This window comes from Cupressus sempervirens, chromosome 11 (assembly GCF_028749045.1).
Source record: "Cupressus sempervirens isolate cs-2001-9-10 chromosome 11, ASM2874904v1, whole genome shotgun sequence".
Lineage (NCBI taxonomy): Eukaryota > Viridiplantae > Streptophyta > Pinopsida > Cupressales > Cupressaceae > Cupressus > Cupressus sempervirens.
The window spans coordinates 585,880,344-585,904,328 of record NC_143128.1 but is presented as its reverse complement, the minus strand read 5'-3'; the positions used below and the strand labels follow the sequence as shown (position 1 = coordinate 585,904,328).

At 35.1% G+C, this 23,985-nt stretch overlaps 1 protein-coding gene across 1 annotated transcript; it reads right to left on the bottom strand.

The window, feature by feature from the left end:
* Window positions 1-1,418: 1,418 nt before the first annotated feature.
* Window positions 1,419-2,135, bottom strand: LOC149531011 (uncharacterized). Its single transcript, XM_089808281.1, has 2 exons — window positions 1,686-2,135; window positions 1,419-1,568 (listed from the first exon to the last, which is right to left on the bottom strand). The coding sequence occupies exons 1-2, from the start codon at window positions 2,133-2,135 to the stop codon at window positions 1,419-1,421; spliced, it is 600 nt and encodes a 199-aa protein (XP_089664407.1).
* Between the last annotated feature and the right edge of the window lie 21,850 nt (window positions 2,136-23,985).

The window sequence follows — 23,985 nt, the reverse complement described above, 5'->3', positions numbered from 1 at the left end:
CTTTTCACATTTTTCAGCTTCTGGGCAACTCTGTAGATTGCAGTGCCTTCAACCTCAATGCTCCACCAATGGGAAATATTACCTTCCAGCGCAGGGTGTGAGAGCAACATTTTCTCAAAGCAAAAAGGGAAGGCCTTGTTGCTGGAAAGGGGGGAGGCAGAAAGAGAAATTGGGGAATGATCAGAGCCCACCCTGGGGAGGAGGGATAATCTACAGGAGTGGGAGAGGAGCCATTCGGGGGAGATGAGGGCTCTATCAAGGCGAACCTGAATACTATCACCCCTGATTCTTCTGTTAGACCAAGTGAAGCTGCCACCTTGAAGGTCCAAATCCAGGAAGGCGAGATGTTGAATGAACGAAGCAAGGTTTTGTTTATTATCCTAATCCGAGGCATGACCCCCCCTTTTGTCTGCATCAGATAGAGGCGAGTTGAAGTCCCCCATTATAATCCCTTTATTCAAGTTACAATTAGATAAGATGCCAAGGAGCTTGGTCCAGAAGCAGTTCCTTTCTTTCTTGGTATTGGGTGTGTATAGGTTAAGGATTAACCAAGATTCATTGCTTTGGAAGTGAAAAAACTTACAAAGAAGAGCATTAGTAGAGCTATAAAGAGTAGTTAACTTGAAAGCTCTGGTGTTATACAAGGTTAGGACACCACCTGAAGCTCCATTCGAATCAGAAGCTTCGCAGCAAAAATTTTTACTGAAAGATATCCTTCTTACCAGGTCCCTTTTCATCTTAGTTTCCTGTAACATCAGAAAGTCAAGTCTTTGGTCTCTAATCATATTTCTAATGAGTTCCTATTTGTGAGCCCCATTCAGGCCCCTTATGTTCCATGAGATAACTTTCATTTCTTACTTCCTGAGAAATCCTTGATGGACCTTTGGCTTCCATTTGCCAAGTTCCTTCTTGTTTCTTCTTGCAGAATCTGATTTAAGTTCTTTGTTCCTGCTCCCTTGGGGGGTGACCCAATATCAGCTTTAACCCTACTTCTGGTTGAAGTAGGAGATAAGGGGGGGGGGGGGGGAATTTTTCTTCTAGTTCTTCTTTTTCTTCTTGACCATGCACCAATCATCAAGGCTATCTGTCGCACTGTTATCTAACCTATCTTCCCATAGGGCAAGTTGTGTTGGATCAATGTTCTTAATGAGGAGATGAAGCTTGGCCTCAATTCCTATAAGGGTAGAAGAATCTCCCCCCTTGCCATTGATGACCCCTGGAGAAGCCAGAGTGTCCTCAAGGGGAAGACACTTAGCTTGGCTATCCTTTTCCCGGGCTGGGGATTCCCATTCTAGGCGATTCAACATTGTAGCTCCCAAAAGAGGGACTTCCTCCACTGCGGGAGAAGACTGCACTATAGTTTCTAGAGGGAGATTCTGCTCCACAATGAGACCCATGGCTATGGAGGGGGAGCTTACCTACACCTTTGGGTCCTCCAACGAGTCTGAGATTGTCTTTTCCAAAACAAGGCCTTGTTCAAGGGAGGGGGAACTAGCCTTCTCCTCGGGGGGATCCTTCTTAATAGTGTCCTTCACTGCTGTGTCTTTTAGGCTAATAGCCTTTCTCCCCTGTGCCACAGAAAGTTTTCGACTCTAGAGCAGCTTCATCTTTCCCTTTCTAGAAGGGTGTGTAGCAAGCTTCATGGTATGATCAAGGATGACTAGTTTTGTGATCTTCTTCTTTGCCTCATTGGGGCACTGGTGGGCCTTATGACCAGCCTTCAGGAAGAGGAAGCACGCAAAGGGGATCATTTCATAGATGATTTTCTGGTTGTGCACTCCAAGTTTGGAATGAAGTTCAATGAACTCAAGCATGTCTGTTCTGTCTCTCACCCCAATGCAGATGCGTGCAAAATTGAGGCGACGCTTGGAAGCAGTAATTGGATCCATTGAGAGGAGTTCCCCAAAGGTCCTAGCTATTCCCCCAAAGATGTCCTCATTCCAGTATTCAAGTGGCAGTTCTAGCAGTCTTACCCACATAGGAGCTTGGGCAAAAAAAGAATCATTCAAGCTCATGCCAGATGACCACTTCTGGAGCACAAGGGAAGAATGACCCATGGCCCATTGCCCTTCACTCAAAATGCTAGCAAGGTCTTCTGAGCAAGTGAAATTGAAAGACATAAAGCCTTTCGCCATAGCCGTGACCAAGACCTAGCCCTTGAGAGCCCATTTTTGTTTTATGAGCTGCCTAACTTTGTCAATGCTCGGTCTAGGCCCCAAAAATTTCCCAACCAAAGTAGAATCCATAGTCTGAATATTGTGGTCCACAATCTCATCTGGGATGGCTAACGCACAAGAACCTTTCACCGAATTTTGAATAGTTTTAACAAGCAGGAAAGAGGACTTACCAGAAGGTTTTACCCCAAAAAGTGAGGACCATTTTGTAGTTCCTTGCACGTTCATTTTGGAAACCAAAAGAGACTTGGTTGCTTCCTTGATTAGGATAGTTGGACCCACAACTGCGCTTTCCAACCTATCCCTAGTGCCAGGAGCAGCCAGACAGCCTCCATCTTGTTGTCCATGCTTCAGTCTAGGGACCCAAAACAAACCATCCAAGGAACTCCTGCTCTTGCATGAATTCAAATTTTGAAAACACCCGCTCTCGTCGCTATCACTTCCCATCGCACAATTTATACTCTTAGTTGATGATATTCAAGGATGATGTTTGTTGTGTTTCTAAAAGGAAAATTAGGAGTATTTGATATGTTTATACAATAAAAAGATAGAGTGGAAAAGGAAATTAGAACATTAAAGTGTCTCAAATCAGATAGAGGAGTTGACTTTAAATCAAAGGAATTCAATCAATATTGTGAAGAAAATGGAATCAAATAATAGTTAATAGCACCAAGGACACCCCAACAAAATGGTATTATAGAAAGAAGGAATAGATCTATAGTTGAATGTGCAAGAACATTGCTAAGTTAGAAAATTGTATCATGCAAATTTTGGAGAGAACCTATTAGCACCACAGTCTATAATTTTAACTGAGTACAACTCAAAAAAGGAGTAAACAATATGGCATATGAAATATGGTACAAAAAAACACCTAATGTAAGCCATTTTAGACTATTTGGCAGTAAATTCTATATCAAGAAAGATGAATGGAATGGGAAGTTTGATACCAAAAGTGAAGGAATATTTCTAGGCTACTCAACTAAAAGCACAACATATAAGTGTTTGAACCTGAAGAGAAATAAAATCATTGAAAGTGCAAATGTGAATATAGATGAATTTTCTGAACAAAATGAAGAAATAGTAGAAGGAAACAAGAGGAATATAATGAGATGATATATTTTGAACCTAAGAAAATAGAAACACAAAAAAAATACTACATGAACTGATAGCACTCTACCGACAACACCTCGGCAAGATCAAACCAAGGAGCAAAGTCTAAATATAGAACCTATTACACTAAAAAGGATAAGAATCAACCACAACCTATCAAACATAATTGAGACAAAATTAAAGGAACATTTACTAGAAGTCAACTTAGAATAAGGAATTATACAAGTTTGATATCAAAGATAGATCCTAAAATGGTGAAAGATGCTTTGAAAGATGAAGAGTGGAAACAAGCTATGAAGGAAGAACTTGATCAAATTGGGAAAAATTGAACTTGGTTAGTAGTTCCTAGACCTAAAAAGGCAAGAATATTATTGGAAATAAGTGAGTACTTAGAAATAAATTAAATAAAAGTGGAGATGTAATTAGAAACAAAGCAAGATTGGTTTGTAAAGGATATGCACAAGAAGAAGGATTGGATTATGGAGAGACATTGCACCAGTTGCCAAGTTGGAAGGAGTAAGAATATTATTAACATATGTTTCTTATAAAGGCTTTAAAATTTATCAAATGGATGTGAAAACAACATTTCTAAATGAAGTAGTAGAGGAGGAAGTCTATATTAAACAACTAGGAGGTTTTTCTATAGAACAAGGAAAAAAATTGGTATGTAGATTTCAAAAAGCCTTATGTGGAGTTGAAATAGGTTCCAAGAGCATGGTATGAAAAACTACATTCTTATTTGGTCATAATAGTATTTTTCAAAACAAATGATAATTGTAATCTGTATCTTAAGATTGAAAGCTGAGATAGGGTCTTAATTGCTAAAATATTTGTGGATGACATGATATTTAGAGGAGATGATGCATTAAGCAAGTCATTTGCATAAGAGATGATAAATGAATTTGAAATGTCTATGATTGGAGAGATAATTTTATTTATTGGAATTTAGGTACAACATCTGGAAAATGGTATTTAAATCACTCATTCAAAGTATATAAAAGAAATATTGAAAACATTTGGTCTGGAAGAATCTATACTTGTCAATACATCAATGGTTACCGGTTGTAAATTATCCAAAGAATATAAATCTAAGGAATTGAATGAAACATTATATAGATCTATGAGTGGGAAGCTACAATATGTTGTTCAAAGAATACCAGACATAGATCAAGCCAAATTATTACAAGATTCTCACCACAACCTAAGGAATCACATTTGACAGCAGTCAAATGGATATTTTGAAATCTCAAAGGTACTCAAGATTTTAGTTTATGGTATGAACAGAAAGGAGACTTTGATCTTAAAATCTATAAAAATGTAAACTGGGGAGGAAATATTGATGATAGGAAAAGCACACGTGGCATATCATTTTTCTTGGGATAAAGACAAGTTTCATGGACTAGAAAGAAGAAGAATTGTATATCACAATCAACTATAGAAGTTGAGTATGTGGCAGCTACAATCAATTGTAAACAAGTTGTATGGATGAAGAAAATTTTGGAAGGAATTCAAGAAACACTTGTAGAACCTATTGGTATACATTGTGACAACACTAATGCTATCAACATATATAAAGTATCATTTTCTCATAGAGGAAGTATAGAATTAAAAAGTCACACTAGAATGTATTCCCACTAAGGAACAAGTTGCTGATATATTTACAAAGTCATTGCCAAGAGAAATTTTTGAGCACTTGAGAAGAAAACTAGGGGCTCTACCCTTATCGAAAATCAACTAAAAAGATGCAAAGTGCATCAATTCATGAACAACATAAAACATAATATTTACCACATGGACTGATGAAGGTCTCTGTTTCTCATGAGTAGAGTAGTTTAAAAAAGAATTTATATGAACATCCTAGTCAATGTGAGAAGTGAGATTAATAAAATGTATGATGCCTTTCGCATTGTTTTCAAAGGGGGAGAAATTTGGTAATAAAAAAGGAAGATATGAGAAGAAGAAATGAAGAGATAGATATGATAAGTTGAAAAAAAGAATCTAAACAAATAAGATCATATTGTATGAGGTAGATCAGTTTTTTGGCATAGGATTATATTATTTTCCATCAATTTTAAATGGGGAGATTGTTGACATAATTGATTTTAAAATTTATTGATGGAATAAGAAAAGCTATGCATTGTTCATCAATTATACTATTTTTCATTGATGTCAAAAGGATGAAACATTATTTTCATGTTGTTACTATATCTTTAGCAAGTCTAAGAAGCAAATAGGGAAGGCACCTTACCAAGTAACAACTAAAATGATCAATGGAAGCAATTTTAAGTGATGGATTATCTTATTGGGTTATCAAAAACTAAGTCTTATTAGTGGAGTTATCTTTTATCGATAAAGCGAGAAAGTCAAGTCAAGTTTTTGGTCATCCAAAAATGGATTGATTGAGAAGTTTCTACACAAATGGAGAGATGTCTTTGTGATTGTCAGATCTAAGTTTTAGGACTGTGAAGTATAATAGGGCAAGAAGAAGAGGGGAGAGAGAGAGAGAGAGAGGAGAATAGCGGTTGGTGTTGGAACAGAGCTATTAGATCATAGTAAGGAAAAAGTGTGAAGGAGAAAATTGAATGCTATGTTGTTATATTGAAGAACTTCATTGGATCTGATATAGTAAGACAATACAAATCACCTATCATTTTTATCTTTGTTACTTCTTATCATTGTAGCAGTTTAAATCCCTTAGAAGGGTGACCTTAATCGGTCTACTATAAAGCCTCTAACAAGGTAAAATTCTTATATTAGAGTTTTTAAATACTTTAACAAGGTTATTTCTAGAAGAGTGAATATCCTAACAAATCTAGAGGAAATCCTTTAACAAGGTACACTTAATAATATTTTGTAACCTTCAATCGAGAAAGCTCCCAAAGCATGTTCTAGAAGAGTACAAAATTTGTGAGCATTGTTCTCACACCGTAGTTTTCAGCCAAATCATGTTTCCATGAGATAAATATTTGTGTTAATATTGTATTGATGATTATATTGTTTATCACAGTTTAATGTTTGCTTAATTGATAATAGCACTATATGTATAACTGAATCTTATTCATTAATGGTTTAAAAGTTACAAGTAAAATTTGTTAATTTGGTGATTACTGATTCACCCCCCCCCCCCCCCCCTTCCCGCCCACCTCTCAGTAATCAATCTTATACCTAGAATTTGTTCTAGGATTGGCACATTTCATATCCTATAAGAAGACATTGGATGTAGTACACATAGAAAACTTATTTTTCAGAGAGATTGTGAGACTAAATAGATTGCCCAAGACTATTATTTTAGATAGAGATACTAAATTTATTCTCTACTTTTGGAGAACACTTTAGAAGAAGTTGAATACTAAGCTTTAGTTTAGTTATACATTTCATCCATTGACAAATGGACTAATTGAAGTTGTAAATAGAAGTTTGGGTAATGTGTTGATATGTTTGAATTGAAACAAACCTACAAATTGGGACTTGGTCTTGGAACAAAAAGAACTTGCATATAACAGTTCAATATGGAAGTGCTAAGAAAAAACCTTTAAGATTGTGAATGGGATGCATTCTAGAGCAACTATAGAGCTAAGTAACTTAAATGCTAAGTTGAAACATAGTGTTGAAGTTGAGGAGTTTGTGGACTTTGGTAAAGAATATGCCTAAAGAAGTAAGGATTAAAATTATTAATAGTAATTAGGAGTATAAGGAAAGCAAAGATAAGAGGAGTAGACATAAGAATTTCGACGTTTGAGATGAAGTAATGGTACATCTAAAGAAGAACATATTTCTTTTTGGAAGTTATACCAAGTTGAAGATGAAGAAGTTTGTTCCTTGTAAGATCTTGAGGAAGTGTGGCAGTGGAAATTCCTCTAAAGTTGAATTGCTTAATGAGATGTATATTTCACCTATTTTCAATATTTTACACATTTATGAGTACTATGAATATGAAGAAGAAACACCTGATAAACTTGATTGTCATAAGAAGAAGACAAAGGGAATTGACATAAGTTTGAATACCAAAGTCAATAAAATCACTAGATGGAAAGATTACAAAGAATATATAGTGAAATGGAGGAACAAACCATTAAAAGATAGTTCTTAGATTTCTCAAGATGATTTGGATCTTTATGATACTTCTTATAACATCAAGGCTTCTTGATGTTGACATTGGTTTTTATTTACCTAGATATCTAATGTAGGAGCATCTTGGGTGCTTCGGCAATCTTGCATCAACCAAAAAAATATTTCTTGTTAGTTGTTCCTATTTTTTGTTCATGGAATGGCCTTTAATGTTCATTTTTCCTCTTTCCACATAGTTGGCTCCTTAATCTAGACCTATCATGGATTCTTGTCCTATGCCCACAAAAATTAATTCAATCATATGTGTGATTGATCCTTTCTCTTTGCTCATGCTATGTTCTTTCCTAACAGCTCAAGTAAAGTGTGGATTTGGCTTTGGAAAGGTTATGTGTTGTATCAAGGCTTTTTGTAGCCTTCAAAATATCTTCTTGGATCCCATGTGGACCTATATTTGTCCTTGCATATATTATTTTTCTTAATTGTAAGGTTGTTGATTTCTCCTTTGGGGTTGGACCTATATTTTGTAACAGTTCACCTGACAGACTAACTTGTGGTCTTATTGATATATATTTTGAGATTTGGGATTAGTAAAGTAATCAATAAAGTTAGATAGAAGGAAGATAATAATATTTGGCTATGTAATCCAAAGCTTATAATATCCCAAATTGTATGTTGGTTGTTTTTGTATGTAATCAAATAGGCCGTATGTCTTGTATGCTAATGGAATATTGTCTCATTGTACCTACATTGAATTCAATATAACTTATTGTGGTTTCTCTTGTACATTTTCTTCCATGTATAATTCTTAGCGAGGATAGCTTGGGATTCCCTTTTTTGGTATCCTTGCCTTGCATCACTACTCAACCGGTCACAAAAAGTATCAAGTATGGGCATGGTGAATCTAAGACCCAAAGCACCCATAGTGAAATGAAAGGTATATGAGAAAATATGAAGATTTCCTTGAAGCATTCTCAAAATCATGTAAACATACCCTTTATCTATCTTAACCTTTATACAATTGTGTAGCAAAGATCTCTATTGTTTAAACTTCATTAAAAAGTCCTCAATGGAGGAAAAATAATCAGGTAAAAGTGATGTAAGCTCTACCTTGATCTAAAGTGCTCTAAACTCATTAACGATATCAAACAAGTCCTTGAACTTGGCCCACATCTCTCAAGGAGTATTACACCCATCAAGATGAAACTGCAAGTTGTCTGAAACATGCAAAGAAATCAAACCCATGGCCTCATCCATCTTATTCATGTGCTACATGGCCTCAAAGGGCCTATGTAAAACTATTTTCTCTTCATCTAAACAAGACCACAAACATTTTGAATGAAGAAGTTGTGTCATGATGGTTGTTCATGTATGATAGTTATGTGGGTTTACAAGATATAGAGAAGAAGAGGTCTCATGTTTTTTAAGAAGGGTTTTTTTTTAAGTATTTCTAGTTTTTTGATGTAAATGACATAAATAAGAAAGAAAAACTCTCACCACAATGCAAATAATGAACCCTAGAAGCTATGTAGAAAGCTAATACAAGAAAAGAGAAAAAAATGCTTCATAATTAATCATGTGTACCTTTGAAAAAAAATTATGAAAATAGAAGAGAATTTGGATATATCTCAAGAATATCTTTGTGACACCTATTTTGAATCAAAAATCAGAGCTAATTTGAACAAATTACACCCCTAGAATGCATAAAAAAATCAACTAGATTCAATAGAAAAAATAGATACAAAATGAAAATATTTACCAAAATAAACCCCATGTAAATGTTGTGATTTGAATCAACTTTCCAATAGTATCTTTTTTTCCCAATTTAGATACCATATGCTGAAGGTATGCCTATTTTAGTGAAAGTGCCTCTAGAAGGCAAAATGTGCCTTAAAAAACCTTGAGGGGCTAAAAATTTAAGCCCTTGGTCATGTAGGTGACCACAAAGGCGGATAAAAAACCATGGTAGCCTATAAGTAAAGCACTAGTGGTGGGCTCCAATGGAGGTAGCGCATTGGCAGAGCGTAGGTGGTGTCTCGATGGTGTTGCAGTTGTTAGGTGGTGCCTAGGTGGTCATGAAATGATGTGTACGTGGTCACTCAGTGGTGTCTAGGCACCGAGATTTCAAAAGTGTTGTATTTTTAATTTTTTGCCTTGTTTTTTGTGTAAAAGGTCATATGACTTGGGAGGCAAAATAATTTTGCATCCCAAGTGAATTGAGTCCAAATGGGACATGTTTTATATCAAAATAGGGTTTGTTGGGTGTTGCAAGCTCAAGGGTGAGGTCCATTTTTTCTCAAAGTACACCAAATATTGGTGACCCCCCTATTGCAATAAAAAATTTCAAACAATTGTAGATCTAATCCACTTGAACTCTCATTTATGTGATTCCTTCTGAAACTAAACAAGTTGCAGTAGATTCAACTCTAATACCATGTATAAATTGAGCAATACAAATTCATATAACCCTTAAAAATACCACCATGCAAGAACATATCACAAAGAGGTAAAATGAAGAAAGGAAAAGGGTTTGGCTTTGGCAATATGCAATATTGTATTATCTAACTACAAGAATGAGTAAAATGTATAATGGATCAATCCTTATAAAAGGAGATCAAAGATGTAAAAGGGAGACCCTAAGAGATAAATGTATTTAATAATTAATATAATTATTAAATGTGACTAATGCAAGTGCATGAAAGTGAAATCTTAAGAAGGTGGTAAATTTAATTTAATTAATACTTTATTGTAACAATCAAATGGGTTCATCCACTCAACTATAAGAAAAATAATTTCTATTTTATGTTATACTTCCCTATTTTATGTGAGTCTTGTAAAGTATCAATTTCAAAAACACTCTGATGGGACTCAAAATTTCATTCTTGTTTTGAGTAACATTCTAAAATTTGAGCCCCTATAAGTGTTTTTCTTGCATGCGTACCTGGTTGTCCTTTTGAGGCATGTGAGGTGTTTTATGTTTCCAACACCTTTCATTTAGTGTATCCATGCATCCTATAATGATAAATTATCATTCTAACCCATTCCATGAAGTTCCATTTTGAGCAATGTCCAAATCTACATTTTTGCTCATTCAGTGTATCCATGCATCCTATAATGATAAATTGTCATTCTGATTCATTCCGTGAAGTTTTGTTTTGATCAATGTCCAAATATACATTTTTTCTCATTTAGTGTATCCATGCATCCTATAATGATAAATTTCCATTTTGAGTCATTCCATGAAGTTTCATTTTGAGCAATGTCCAGATCTGCATTTTGGCTTAAAGGAAGCCTAGTTTGCATTTGAATATCTTGCACCCGATAAAGTTTCATGATTCTCTGCTTTGAGAGTATTTAGTATGCATATCAAAGAACCTTTGTTTTAGTTTTCAAGTCATTTTAATATGTTTTGACTAGGTTTTGAATCCCTCAAAGTTGGTTGTTTGTTGTTGTCATGTTGATGCATATTTTTGAAAATTCTGGGAGGCCCTATTTGACCAATTGTAACTTTGAACTAGTTGATCCAAATGAGAAATTTCCTTTTTCATTACATTCTTGGGGTCAAAGACTTGTTATTTTTTAGATTTGATCTTATGAAAAATCCATTTGATCAATTTTCAAATGTGATTCCAAATGCGATTTGTAAAGTTTTATTGTTGTCTTAAAGTTCAGATTGATCAGTACCCCTGTTCGAGATGTCATAACTCTGAATATATGATAGATGAGATCAAATGGATTCTATGAATTTGTTCTAATCTAAAAATACTTCAATTATGCTAGTTTTCAAATCTTGATGAATCCATCTGCACACTTTCCCAGGTCCAATCCATTTGTGAAAACCATAGTCCTATTGATGTTACCAATTCTGCAAATCTGAGTACCCCACTCCACATGCTTTCAAAATGAACCCAATTATTATTCATGATACTAAATCATTGAACTATATTCTCCTCATGAAAATGAACTAATTCCCCATTTTTCATGCCTCCAAGTATCCATTTGACCTATTTTTGTAGCCAAAATCGATCACACTTTATGGTTTTCTGACATTTTTGCAAGCAGTTTCAAATGAGAAACTTTGAAGGTCAATACCTTTTGACCCTAAAGTCATTATGACATGAAATCTGATAGGGTTCAAGAATACAGAACAAGGAATTAGCATGTCAATTTTTAGAGCCCAGTTATTTGTTTCAATCAATTTTTAAGGCCAGTCAGAGGACCCTTTGGCATGAAATTGATAGTTCACTAAAAAGGTTAAAAATGAGTTTTAAAGGTGTAATCAGTGTTGTAAATTTGTTTTAGTCAATGAGGTGAGTTCACTAGATCAATCTAATAGTTTAGATGTTTCAATTTGAAAAAAAGATTAGCTGAGCCCACTCTAGGCCCAACTATTTATGTCAATTTGATAGAGTATTATGGGGTTTCAAGATGCATAAAGAGGTTTAGTGTTTTAAATCTTTTAAAAGGATTTCAATGTATGCATGACACCATTTGAAAGGGTGATATTGAGAAGTCACAACATAATGAATAAAAGGGGGAAAATTCATCTCAAAGCAATCAATTAACTAGTGTCAACGAGGAATCTCCTAGGCATCATGTTGTACTACAACTGGTTATTAAAAAACATAGTAGTGGTAATGAAATGAAAGGGGCCAAAATAGTTGGCAAGATTTTTTTAGTTGACCTTGTTGTACATGGACATAGGGTTGACACTACAAACCTTCTACAAATAGATGTCTAATAACAAGGCATAACGAGGTAGATTTGGCTAGAAATTTGATGAAAAAGAAAAAGAAATAGAGACAATACATTGACTGTCAATACAGTTTTTAATGCAGTAAATAGAAGATATGATCATTAAATTGGCTCTAGAATAAGATTATTATATAGACAAGATGATGTAGATAACTATGGTTGTTTCTCTTGATAGGCCACTAATGAATATCTTTCGGATGAAAAGAACACAAGCTTCACTTGATAAAGAAATTATATACAATGCTTGAATTGCCTACAGATTTGGTTTTGAGAACAAGAATTAAGGGACTTGTAAGTATTATGGAGGGAAAGAGTTGAGAAGAGGTGTTTTGGATTTGTAAGATAGTGTGTTGATTCCAAAGCCTGAAATAGAGTAGCTGATAGATATCAAGCTCAGAATGTGATGTTGAGAGATGGGACATTGGCTAAGGGTTTTTGAGCTATTTTGGGGACTGAGAGTAGGGTTTTTTCCATTGGGCTCATTTGATTATTGGAAGCACTTGCAGTTAAGAAGACTGGTAGGGAATTGTCACATTTTCCTCTAAATTATGTAGAGCACAATGGAGATGTGGCTTGAAGTGGATGCAAGGTTGCCAACTTTAGCATTTCATAACATTCTAGATCATATAGTGATGCCCAAATTAATAACAATGATAGATAGTTGGGATCCTCATAGCAAAGAGATGAATAGAGCATCCATGGTAGAGGAACAGCTAGACTAACTGGTCACACAAACAACATAGACATTTCTTGTGGAGTTGCAAGCTCTTTGCAAGATGAGTTATTCGCATTGACTAAAGGTTCTCAATCTAGAGAAGTACAGGAACTGAGCAGTATGTGAAATCTGTGTGTTTTCAATGGAAAAGATACATTTCTTAAAACTAGAAAAAGGAAGAAGTCAAAGTAGTTTAGTGAGGGACTCTCTTCAAATGCCATGGGTTATTTATGAGACAAGCTAAGCATTTTGTGAATAATGGGAGGCAAGAGATTAAGCTTTCCCAGAGAAAAGGAATAGACACCTTTGCTCTCAACAATAATGTGTAGTGTCAAAGGATGACATGTACCAGGCATCCAAAATGAAGAGTTTGCACACTCCAAGAAAGATCTTGAAGACTATGAAGTTGGCCAAAGGTCAAGGTTGCTCCTAGCCATCCTCCATATCGCCAGATGATAGTGGAGGAAATCTTTGGTCTGAAGGAGCAAAATGTATCGATCCAATAGGAAATTACAAAGAGCTCATACATGGAGGGTCCTACCAAAGCCAAATGGTAGTGTGGTCAACAAATTTTTGACCAAATACATGTGATTTCCAAGGAGGTGATGTGGCAAAATCCAAGAGGCATTTTGTGAGATCAAGAAGAGGCAAGTATTGGAGCTCCAATGTTAGGATTCTCATATGGTTGTAAGGCTTAGAAGGATGCCTCAAGATGTCATGGCAACCATATGATCGAAGAATGATATTTAAAGGGTTACAAACTAATGACTGATCATATGGTTAGGAAGGAGAAGAAAGGATACTTGCAATGCCATGATCATCATAAGATCAGGATACAAAGAGTGGTGGGATAAGATGATACAAAATTCATAAGTTGTTAACTGTATAGTTGTGAGTTTTTTATTTTGTAGGATTGGAAGATTAAAGGATTGAGTGTTAAAGATGCTATGATGATGTCATAAGATTGTGAAGGGAAATTTGCAAAGTTAATATGCTACAAGAAGCTTCAAACTATATAGTCAAGAATGCCAAATTTTGGAGTTAAGATATTACAATGGAATCATATGATTGGGAGATCAAAAATTCAAATGAAATTCAAATATTGTATAAGGTTATGTGGGGCCCATTTTGACAAGTGGTGCTTGGGAGTTGGAGGCAAGGATAAAACATAAAAACAAATTGAACATTTAGATTCAACTGTTTCTGAGCATGCATTTTGATGAGTTTGAGAATTTTAATTAAATTTGAGATATAATGTATAGTTTTTTTTGTTTTTTCTTTAAGCAAAAGTGGAGTATCCACCATATTTTATTAATAATAATATAATTCAATAACTCCCCTATGGAAGAACCAATAATAAACCCCATGATCATTGTTATATAATATATTTGATACTATTCAGTTACATATGCAACTATAAGATATACAATTGGCACTTGGACATTTTTACAAAAATTGGCATTTGGAAAATAAACCACTAACTAATGCCAGTCTATCCCATAGATTATATTTTTGTATTGCCCCCATGAGATCATTGTTTTGAAAATAACTTGGGTTAATGAATTTCTCTTCCAATGAAATGTACTAGGTCATTGATTGAATGAGGTCCAGAGCATTAGATAGGAAGTGGCTATAAGTTATGCTGGGAAAAAGAATTGATGAACATGGAGTGCCAAGATTTCTTCCCCAATTACTATGTGGATAGAATCCAAATTCTTGGTGAAAGGTACACAAACATGGCATTAAAAGAGTCCTCCTTAATGTTCACAAGAAATACCTCTACCATTCCTAGAGCTTGTATCTTTATTCTATAATTTCTTGGCAACACATGGTGATACCTGTCGCATTGTCTACACTTCAAAATCTACCCAGTCCATAGCTCCATTGTTGCAAATTGGAATAAACAAAATGGCTGATGTGTAAGTGTGAATGAGGAAAAATATAAAACTATAGGTGTACTCCCATCATTCAAACCATAAATTACCATGTCTGTCAAATCTTCACAAATCTCAGGGATGAAGTAAGCTGGTTTTTGTTTGTAAATTAGGAATGAAGAGTTCCCACAAAATATTTTGGGAATGTACTTCCTCGTAGCATCTACACCAAGTAATTATTTAAGTTTCCAAATTTGAAATCTACTCTAATGAGGAGGCTTTCATATCCACACAAACCAAATCTTGTAGTTTAGTGTCCTAATAAATGAGTTTGGTAGGTGGAAGTGACATCATGTCCTGGCCATTACATGTTATATTAGCAAGATAGTCTGTCACTGCATTCCCCTTGTGAAGGGTATGAGATATGTATATTTCATCAAAGGAATCCAACAGGAACCAAATTTTATGGAAGATATATCCTAAATGCCAACTATGTATTTCTCATTTTATGCAACTATTAATAATGATCAAAGAGTCCCCTTTTATTTACAGTCATTTAAATCCTCTTGCTTTAGCCAATGTGATGCCCATGAATAGTCCATGTGCTTCCACCATGTTATTCATTCTAATTGGCCAAAGAAAGGGATCAAAATACTACAACAATGGACTACTTAATCTAGGATTGGACATTCCAAGTGTTTCTAACTCAACTCACTTGGACTCATTTAATTTATCAACCAAGGATGTAAACTTGAAATGGTGTCTACAAAGTATATGCTTCAAACTTATCTCAACTTAAGAATCATTCTATGGAAATTCAAATGATTATGCTACAAGAAATCTACACTAAAGTTAAGAATCAAATCTATTTTAATAAAGCATGAAAATACAGCTAAGAACTACTTCAACTGCCTATGCTATTGAACAATCCACTAATTCTGCTATCAATGGTTGCAGGAATAGTAGAGTCTAATCCAATTCTATGAACTAAAGGTAAATCCTATGCTAATTAATTAGTTCACTTCCTATGTGGGCCCCTATAGAGAAGTGAAGTAGAACTACTCAAAGATGGAAACCTGAAATAATCTTTTTATTTATAACAATAATAAACATACATACTGATAAATAGCAAGATTACATTTAGTACACAAAGACTCAAAAAAATTCTTTTGTCTACTAAAAACCACTAATTAATTAAATTCCTTATGGAACATAGACTTCCAATTATTTAAGCACAAACTAGGCATAGAATTCCTAGATTTTAGACTCCATCAACTACCGAAACAATGGATGGCATTGAACATTACAAGAGATGTATTAACTTTGGTGCCAAATGGAACATGAATATAGGAGCTCATGACCCCTAGACTTCCCACTTTTACTCCTACTTTCATGAAAATAGGTACTGACTATTATGGACAAAATGAATGGTGATGTGGAAGGTCATTAATGAAATTTACCAATATTTGCTCAGGCTGCTAACTCTGCTTAGTTGAGTTGACTTCACCTTTGAATCTACAAAATATTAGTGCCTCCAAAGTAATAACATACATCAAGACTAATTCAAAATGTCATCCAAATTAGTTTACCCTATGTCACATTGTTGTAGGAGAACTACCCAACCTAGCTAAGGAAGAAAAACATCTTTCTCACTATTTTGTAATCAAATGACATATCATTTCATAGCATATTCATTTTAGTCCCGGAAAGTAATTATGCACACATTTGTCTGAAATTATCATAAACATCATGTTCTTAAACATCAAAGTTTTTAGAAAGTTTGCGAATTCAACTAAAAATGAAATGATAAAATAGACCATATTCTGGTCTCATCATTCCCCCCAATTGAAACTTTGATGTGTCCTCAAGGAAACATGAAATTTTTGACCCTCATAGCCATCTTGAAATTGGAGGGAATACTCTATCATTTACCTCTTGTAGCATAGTTTCAATAAAAGCCTTTACTCTTCATATACCCTTCCCATCTACAGAGCTCTTCTGTCATATCAAATTTCTCTAAATCTAGCTTATTAGCAAGCAGTGGGGACAATAGCAGTGGAGGCTAAAATGTTAAAGGGATCTAATCACTTTTTCTTTCTTCCCCTAGTTTAATGTACCAAGGTTCTCACCAAGTAGCCATGATAAGATTCAACAGAGAATGAGGTTCCTTCTTCTGTAGGTCTTCACTCAATCCTATCCAGTGCCATTAATTTCCCTGCTTTGTTGCAAGAAGATCTATTTCTTCCATAGCTTTATATTCTTGATAGGTTGCCTCCCTTAAAGGAAAAATAATCTAGCTTCTAGATTTTGATTGAGAAACTTTCAACCAATCATAGTACAGTGTTCTAGCATCCTTGGCTTCAGGCTTGAGAAAAAGTAGAATCTCATACTCTAATTCTCTATACTGGAGGGCCTAATTTTCTCTGGTAACTTCATTTTGGATCCAAGACATCAATGCTCTGAGTTGAATATCACCCACATAAAGTAGAGGGTTCCAATCTCTATTGTTAGGGACTACTAAATTATTTAAAAAGAGTTCACAGAGTAAATTTTTTATGGCTACAAGGGCAGTATGAAAAGCTTGGAAGAATTCCTAAGGAGTATTCAATGTTAAATTTTTACCTTGCATTATACAAGTCATCTATTAATTGACAAATTGTTCTTTCAAAAAGAGAGCATAAATGGGAGAAGGAGAGTGACAAGACATCAATTCAAGAATCATGGTAGTGACTTTTGTAAGTTGCCACTTAATTTTTCAATCTTTGCATCCTTTTCAATCAATTCTTGAGTTTGATTGAAAATAGTTTTGTTGAGGCTCTCTCTCTCTATTTTCCAATCTTCCCTCTCCTAAATTAATTGATTAGATGGTTGTGAAATAATTCTTAACAATGGAACTAGGATGGTAAGTAACGTGTGATGTAGGTGAAGGACCAAGAGGAATAGCTTGTTGGGCTGTGAAGGCTAAAGTATCAAGTCCTTGCGAAAGAATCTATTTAGCAATAGTATTAACTATTTCCAAATTTATTCCAATATCTTTTTCATGAAATTCTCTCCTTTGAAGAATAGGAGGAGAGCCTACAACTCTGACAAATACACTATCATCATTGTCTAAATCTATGGAAATGATGGGAAACTAGATAGAGGATGTTCCAACTGCTATACGCACAAATTCTACACTTTCTTCATTTGAACCATCTTCAATGATGATCTTATCCTTGTTAGAAGAAGAGGATTTCTCTTTTTCAATAGTTACATTTTTAGATACATGGGATTAAAAAGACACACCCTTGTTGGGTTTTACAAACGATTGGCTCCTTCGAGTTCTATGCCTAAGGGGTACTTCTACTACCTTTGAAGTTGTAGGAATTTCTAAAGATGTTTCCTGTACATTCTTTTTCTTCTTCTTATAAACCCTAGGAACTGCAGAAGAGCTAGTATTTGAGGAAAATTTTATTTTACTTTTACCCTTATCAAATGTTGGACCCGACCCAGAAGTTGAAGCTATAGCAGTGGAAATTAGAGTTCTCTATGACCTCCTAGGTTTGGACAAGGAAGAGCATGGTGTTGGGTTTACAAGATTTTCTCGAGGTTCTCTTTCCTCTTCAACTTTGTCTACAGGTTGACTAACAAGGTTTTGCACATTGTTTGAAACAAAATCATCCCAAGATATCCCAAGTTGTTACCCGAGGGCTTTTTCTATGATGAGCTTAATAATATAGTGGTGTGAAACATCTTTTGGGGTTCCTTTTTGCATTATAACAGCTCTTTTTAACAAAACATGATACATAAAATGAGGAACATTCAAAGGGTAGTCATCATGTCTTAAGCAGCTCAAAATTTTGAAATGTGTTGCATACAAATATGAATGTCTCCCCTCACAAGTAAAATATCTCACAATATAGATAGCACATTGGTTTAATGGTTTTGGTAAAGATGTGTAGATTGTACCTTTTTTCCAATCTATCTAAAGTCATGGGTCTGTGTTCACTGTAAATTGGGCTATGGCTGACACTATGTCCAATGTGTTTGAAAACACCTCTCCTGCTAGAGGCAATTCCATTATCTTAGCTACAATTTCGGGTGAAAACAAAACCCTTATTCCTTTGACTATGGAAAAACCATCCCTTAGTGTCTACAAAAATTCTAAGGTAAGCTTCTCATCTCATGCAGATAGTTTGAACATGTAATTCATCTACCCCCTAGCTTGAAATATAGGTAGGCGAACTGGGTCTCCCAACAATGTTGTATGGTCAGTTGGTTCTCTTCTTTTCAAATCACCCCCCATTGTTCCTCCAAAGTGATTACAAGAGTAATTTCAAAAAAAAAATAGAAAAACTTGGAACAAGATGAGAAGACAATTGATAGTACTTTTTTTTAAGCAACTGATTTTTTTAGCATTTAAGATCACTTAATTCTACATTAAGTACCTCAACTAGAACTCGTACTTACCAGTTTGCAAAAATGTGTGACATAAAGGTAACTGTCACATCACATCATTCTTTTTATAATGTGGTAGCATATAAAGAATAGCATGAAAATTTAATGATCACAAAAAAAATGAATGAAACATAATACCTCTCCCCCCAACTAAATTAGGCAATTGCTCTTGCAATTGCTAGTAAAAAAGGTAACTAAAAATAGAACAACACATTAAGAAAAAGTTGTAACTTGAGTATGTGTATGAACCATGTACTTTGTGTTGTCAAATGATACCGTCATGCAAGTTGATGGAGGATGAGGTGAGGTGGAAGATGAGAAAAAGTGGAGTGAGGTGGAATTATTACGAAGAAAATACTTTCACTAAGAAAGTAGTTTATTATGATGAGTGAAATTATCTTGGATAGAGGGAAAAAAATGGGTGAGAGACTCATCTACAATTGCTACAGGAATTGTAGGATCAATAGATGGTTGGAATTGTTGCAAGAACTCTTCACGACTAGATAGCTTATGGTAGAGTTTTAAGCAGTGCCCATTAACAAGTAGTTTAAAGCGAACAAAATCAATGGTACAAAGTTGCACTACACCATTCTCAAACATAGAAATGATTTCATATGGTCCAAGCCAATGCATTTGGAATTTTCTTGGAGTTTGCTGATAATGGGAATCATATAGCAGGGCCCAGTTTCCAATAGAAAACTTCTTGTCACAGATGAACTTATCATGCCATTTCTCTCATTTCCATTGAATTATCTCAGTATTATGCAGGGAAAATTTGTAGTATTCATCAAGGGCATTAAGCTGCAATAACCTATCTTTTTGAGCCTTTGAAAGATCAACATCCAATTCCAAAGCAATTTTTAAAGCCTTGTGCTCAAATTCTATAGACATGGAAGTAGATTTACCATAAAGTAATTCAAATGGGGTAAATCTAGTGGTGCTCTTCCATGTAGTTCTATAAGCCCAAATTGCTTTAGGAAGCTAGGTAACCTAGTCCTGTTTGTAAATAGCAACTATCTTGGTGAGAATTGCTTCTATCTCTCTATTTGTGATTTCTACCTGACCATTAGCTTGAGGATGGTATGGGGAAGATGTACCATGATGGATCATGTACTTCTTCATGAGTTCTGCAATTAGGTTGGATGTGAATTGAGATCCTTGATCTAGTGAATATGCATTCATATAGAAAATCTGCTACTTTGTGATCTCTGGCATGTGTCATAGCTTATGCTTCAACCCATTTAGTTGCATAATCAGTACATACTAAGATGTATGATTTGCCATGAGAAGAGGGTTGTATTGGATCAACAAAGTCAATACTCCACTTGTCAAAAGGCATGACCACCACCTATGGCTATAGAGGCATTTCATTAGATTTGGTGGGCCTTCCCATGCATTTGCATCGATCACATTGCCTTGTATACTTTTTTCCATCTTTGTGGACAGTAGGCTAGTAGTACCTAGTTGTCAAAATATTGTAGGTTGTTCTCTTTACTACAAAATGACCCCCACATGGTTCATCATGGCATGCCTGCAAGATGTCATAGGTTTCATCTTCCCTCACACACCAGTGAGTTACTTGATTTGGTCCAGTGTAGAACATCAACCCAACTATCCATGAGAAGTTGAAACTCTTTTCTACCAAGAGATGATGCTGCTTGGGTGAAAAGTGTGGTGGTGTTCTTCCTATAGCAAGGTAATTTTCTATATTTGTGAACCATTAGTTATAACTTTCTATTGAAAATAGATGCTCATCAGGGAAGTTGTCATCTATGGCTATAGGATCATCAGGTACATGAAGTCATGATAGAAAATCTACTACTACATTGGCTCAGCCTAGTTTATTTATTATCTTCACATTAAAATCCTACATGAGGAGTAGCCAATGTGTTAATCTACCAAAAATAGTAGGTTTGTTCATCAAATATTTTATAGCAAAGTGATCAGTGTAGACAAAAACCTCATAGCTTGTGATATAATGCCAAAATTTATTAAGTGCATACACAACAGCAAGAAATTCTTTTTCAGTGACGATATAATTCAATTTAGCACCCTGCAAATTCTTATTAATATAGTAAATGGCATGCTCAACAATACCTTCTTTTTGTCCTAGAACTGCTCCTAAAGCAATATCAGATGCATCAGTATGAATGTGAAAAGGTAGCTTCCAATCAGGTCCTCTAAGAATAGGTGTTGTAGTCAAAACATCCTTCAATTGTTGGAATGTTGCTTCATAGTCTTCTATCCACTCAAATTCAGTTGTCTTCTTCAGTAAGTTGTACAAGGGGGTAACAAGCTTACTAAAGTCTTTGATGAACCTCCTGTAGTAACCAATATGTCCAAGAAAGCTTCTAACATCCGTTTGCTCTGTTGGTGTTGGTATATTAGTAATTACAACAATATTTGCAAGGTCCACTTGAATTCCACAAGAGGAAAGGTAGTGGCCAAGAACAATTCCTTCTTTCATCATGAAATAACACTTCTCACTATTAAGAGAAAGGTTGTATTCTTGACACCTTTTAATCACCTTCTCCAAGTTGGCATGAGCTTGTTCAAATGTGTCACCATAAGTGGTGAAATTATTCATAAATATTTCAACATAATGAATAGCTATGTCAGAAAAAATGCTAAGTACCACTCATTGAAAAGTTGCAAGTGCATTACATAATCCAAATGGTAAGACAGAGTAATCAAATGTTCCCCATGGATAGGTGAACATTGTCTTATCCTGATCTTCTAGAGAGATATAGATTTGATTATATCCATTGAAGCCATCTAAAAATGAAAAATATATCTTTCCTATTAGGTTATCCAATACTTGAACAATAAATGGCAGAGGAAAGTGATCCTTTTTAGTGGCTTTATTAAGCTCCCTATAGTCTACACATACTCTCCATTTTCCTCCCTTCTTTGGAATAATAACTAGAGGTGACACCCACTGGCTATTATAAATAGGATAGATAAATCTAGCACTAAGAAGTTTTTATAACTCTACTTTGACTATATCTTTTAATGTTGGGTTTACTCTCCTCTAGGGTTGTCTCACTGGCTTACATTTTGAGTTAATAAATATCATGTGTACAAAGACTAGGATCTAAACACTTCATGTTAGTATAGTCCCATGCAATGGCTTACTAACTATCTTACAATAGTTTAATAAGACTTGTCATCTGAGATGTAGTAAGGTCATTATTGACATTCATCTCTTTTTCTATAGCAATCTCAGCTCTCTTTACCTTATCCATATATAAAACCTCTACTATTGATGGAGATTTAACTTCATACGATAATAATGTATAAAGGTAATCAGGTGCTATAGGAGATTGTGGTGCATCACATTTAGGCAATGCAATTTGTAAGGATCCAGTAGGATTTTCAGAAGTGGACTCCTTAGAATCATATTGATTAGTAAGGATTGTAGCTAGTATATCATCTTCTTCCTAGGATATAACAAATGGGTTTCTCCCAAGCATCATGAGCTATTGAATAGAATTAACTTCTGAAGTATCATCACCAAGGTGTAGCCAAGAAACTTGGTCAAGATCTAGTTGTGGTTGTGCAGGAGAGTACAGAGTTAACTTTTTAGTCTTGGCACCATCTGATATTGTCATTTTTCCCAATTGACATGCAATGCATGCATCTATAGTTGCTAACCAAGGTCTTCCTAAGATTAATGGATATCCTCCAAGGGTGCCTCTAGGTAATAGCATAACAAAGTCTGAAGGAAAATATAAGGAATCCAAGGTTACAATGATATCTTCTATCATACCATTAGGCTTGATAGTTGAGTTGTCTACTAAATTAAGTATTATAGAAGTGTCCCTTAATTCAATAACGCTAAGTCTTAACAAGACTTATCTAGTTATGACATTAATTGACACTCCCAAATCAATCAAAACATTCTAAATTTGGATGTCACTTATGTGTATGGTAACCACAAGACTTCCTAGGTCAAAATACTTAGGTTTCGGGGCTTTACTCAACATTAAATCAAAAAGCTGTCTCAACACATGGATAGTAGGAGGATCCTTTTTCTTTCTACCAGGTTGCTTGACACATGCTTCCTTTAAAGCTTTATTGTAAAGGGGAGTCTTGCACATCCAATAAGGGAATCTGGATAGTCATTTGCTTAAGTTGGTCTTGGAGATCAGTTGCTACAGGATTTGATTTAGATGGAACTGTAGGAACTCACCTTTGTGGATATGGAGGGGTAGATGCTTGTACAGCTGGGGGAATTGAGACATTGGCTAGTTGATTTGGTGGAACATGTTTAGTATTAGCGACCTTAGTTATTATAGGTCCTTTAGTTGGAGACAACTTGGTTCTAAACCTTAAATGAATATCACTTATCTATAAAGAATAAGCCTGTTGCTTATTGTTGGGATTTGGTGCTAGCTGAGTAGGAAGTTGTGGTTGCTTTTGTGGGCTAGCATTGGCTATAGGAGGTGGAGGCATCAAGACTTGCTGCTAAGTTGATTGATTAGGCCCCCACTAAGGTGGTTGCTACCAATTCCCCTAGTAGATAGGTTGCTAATTAGGGCCCCACTAAGGATATTGGTTATTTTGTTGAGGCCATTGATTATTTTTTTGGGGATACTAAGGTGGTTTTTGGTAGGCTTGGTTATAGTGTGTCTGCTGGTTGGGCCAATTATTGTTCCAATTTCATCCTTGAGGGGCAAAATTTGGAGGAATAGTGCCTTGTCACTGATTATTATTATAACCAAAATTATTTAGAGGGTCTTGAGGCATACCTTTTCTTTGAGCCCATGGTCATCTTTGAGCACATAGATTACTTCTCATATATCATCATCAATTGCTTTGAACTTAGTGGGCATTGGTTATGCATTCACAACTA

Bases quoted from the DNA above. Each gene is read 5' to 3' on its own strand.
- LOC149531011 (XM_089808281.1), bottom strand. From the start codon at position 2,135: ATGGCGAAAGGCTTTATGTCTTTCAATTTCACTTGCTCAGAAGACCTT. The intron at 1,569-1,685 runs GCAAAGAAGAAG...TCTGTGGCACAG, and splicing joins CCCACCAGTGCCCCAATGAG to GGGAGAAAGGCTATTAGCCT.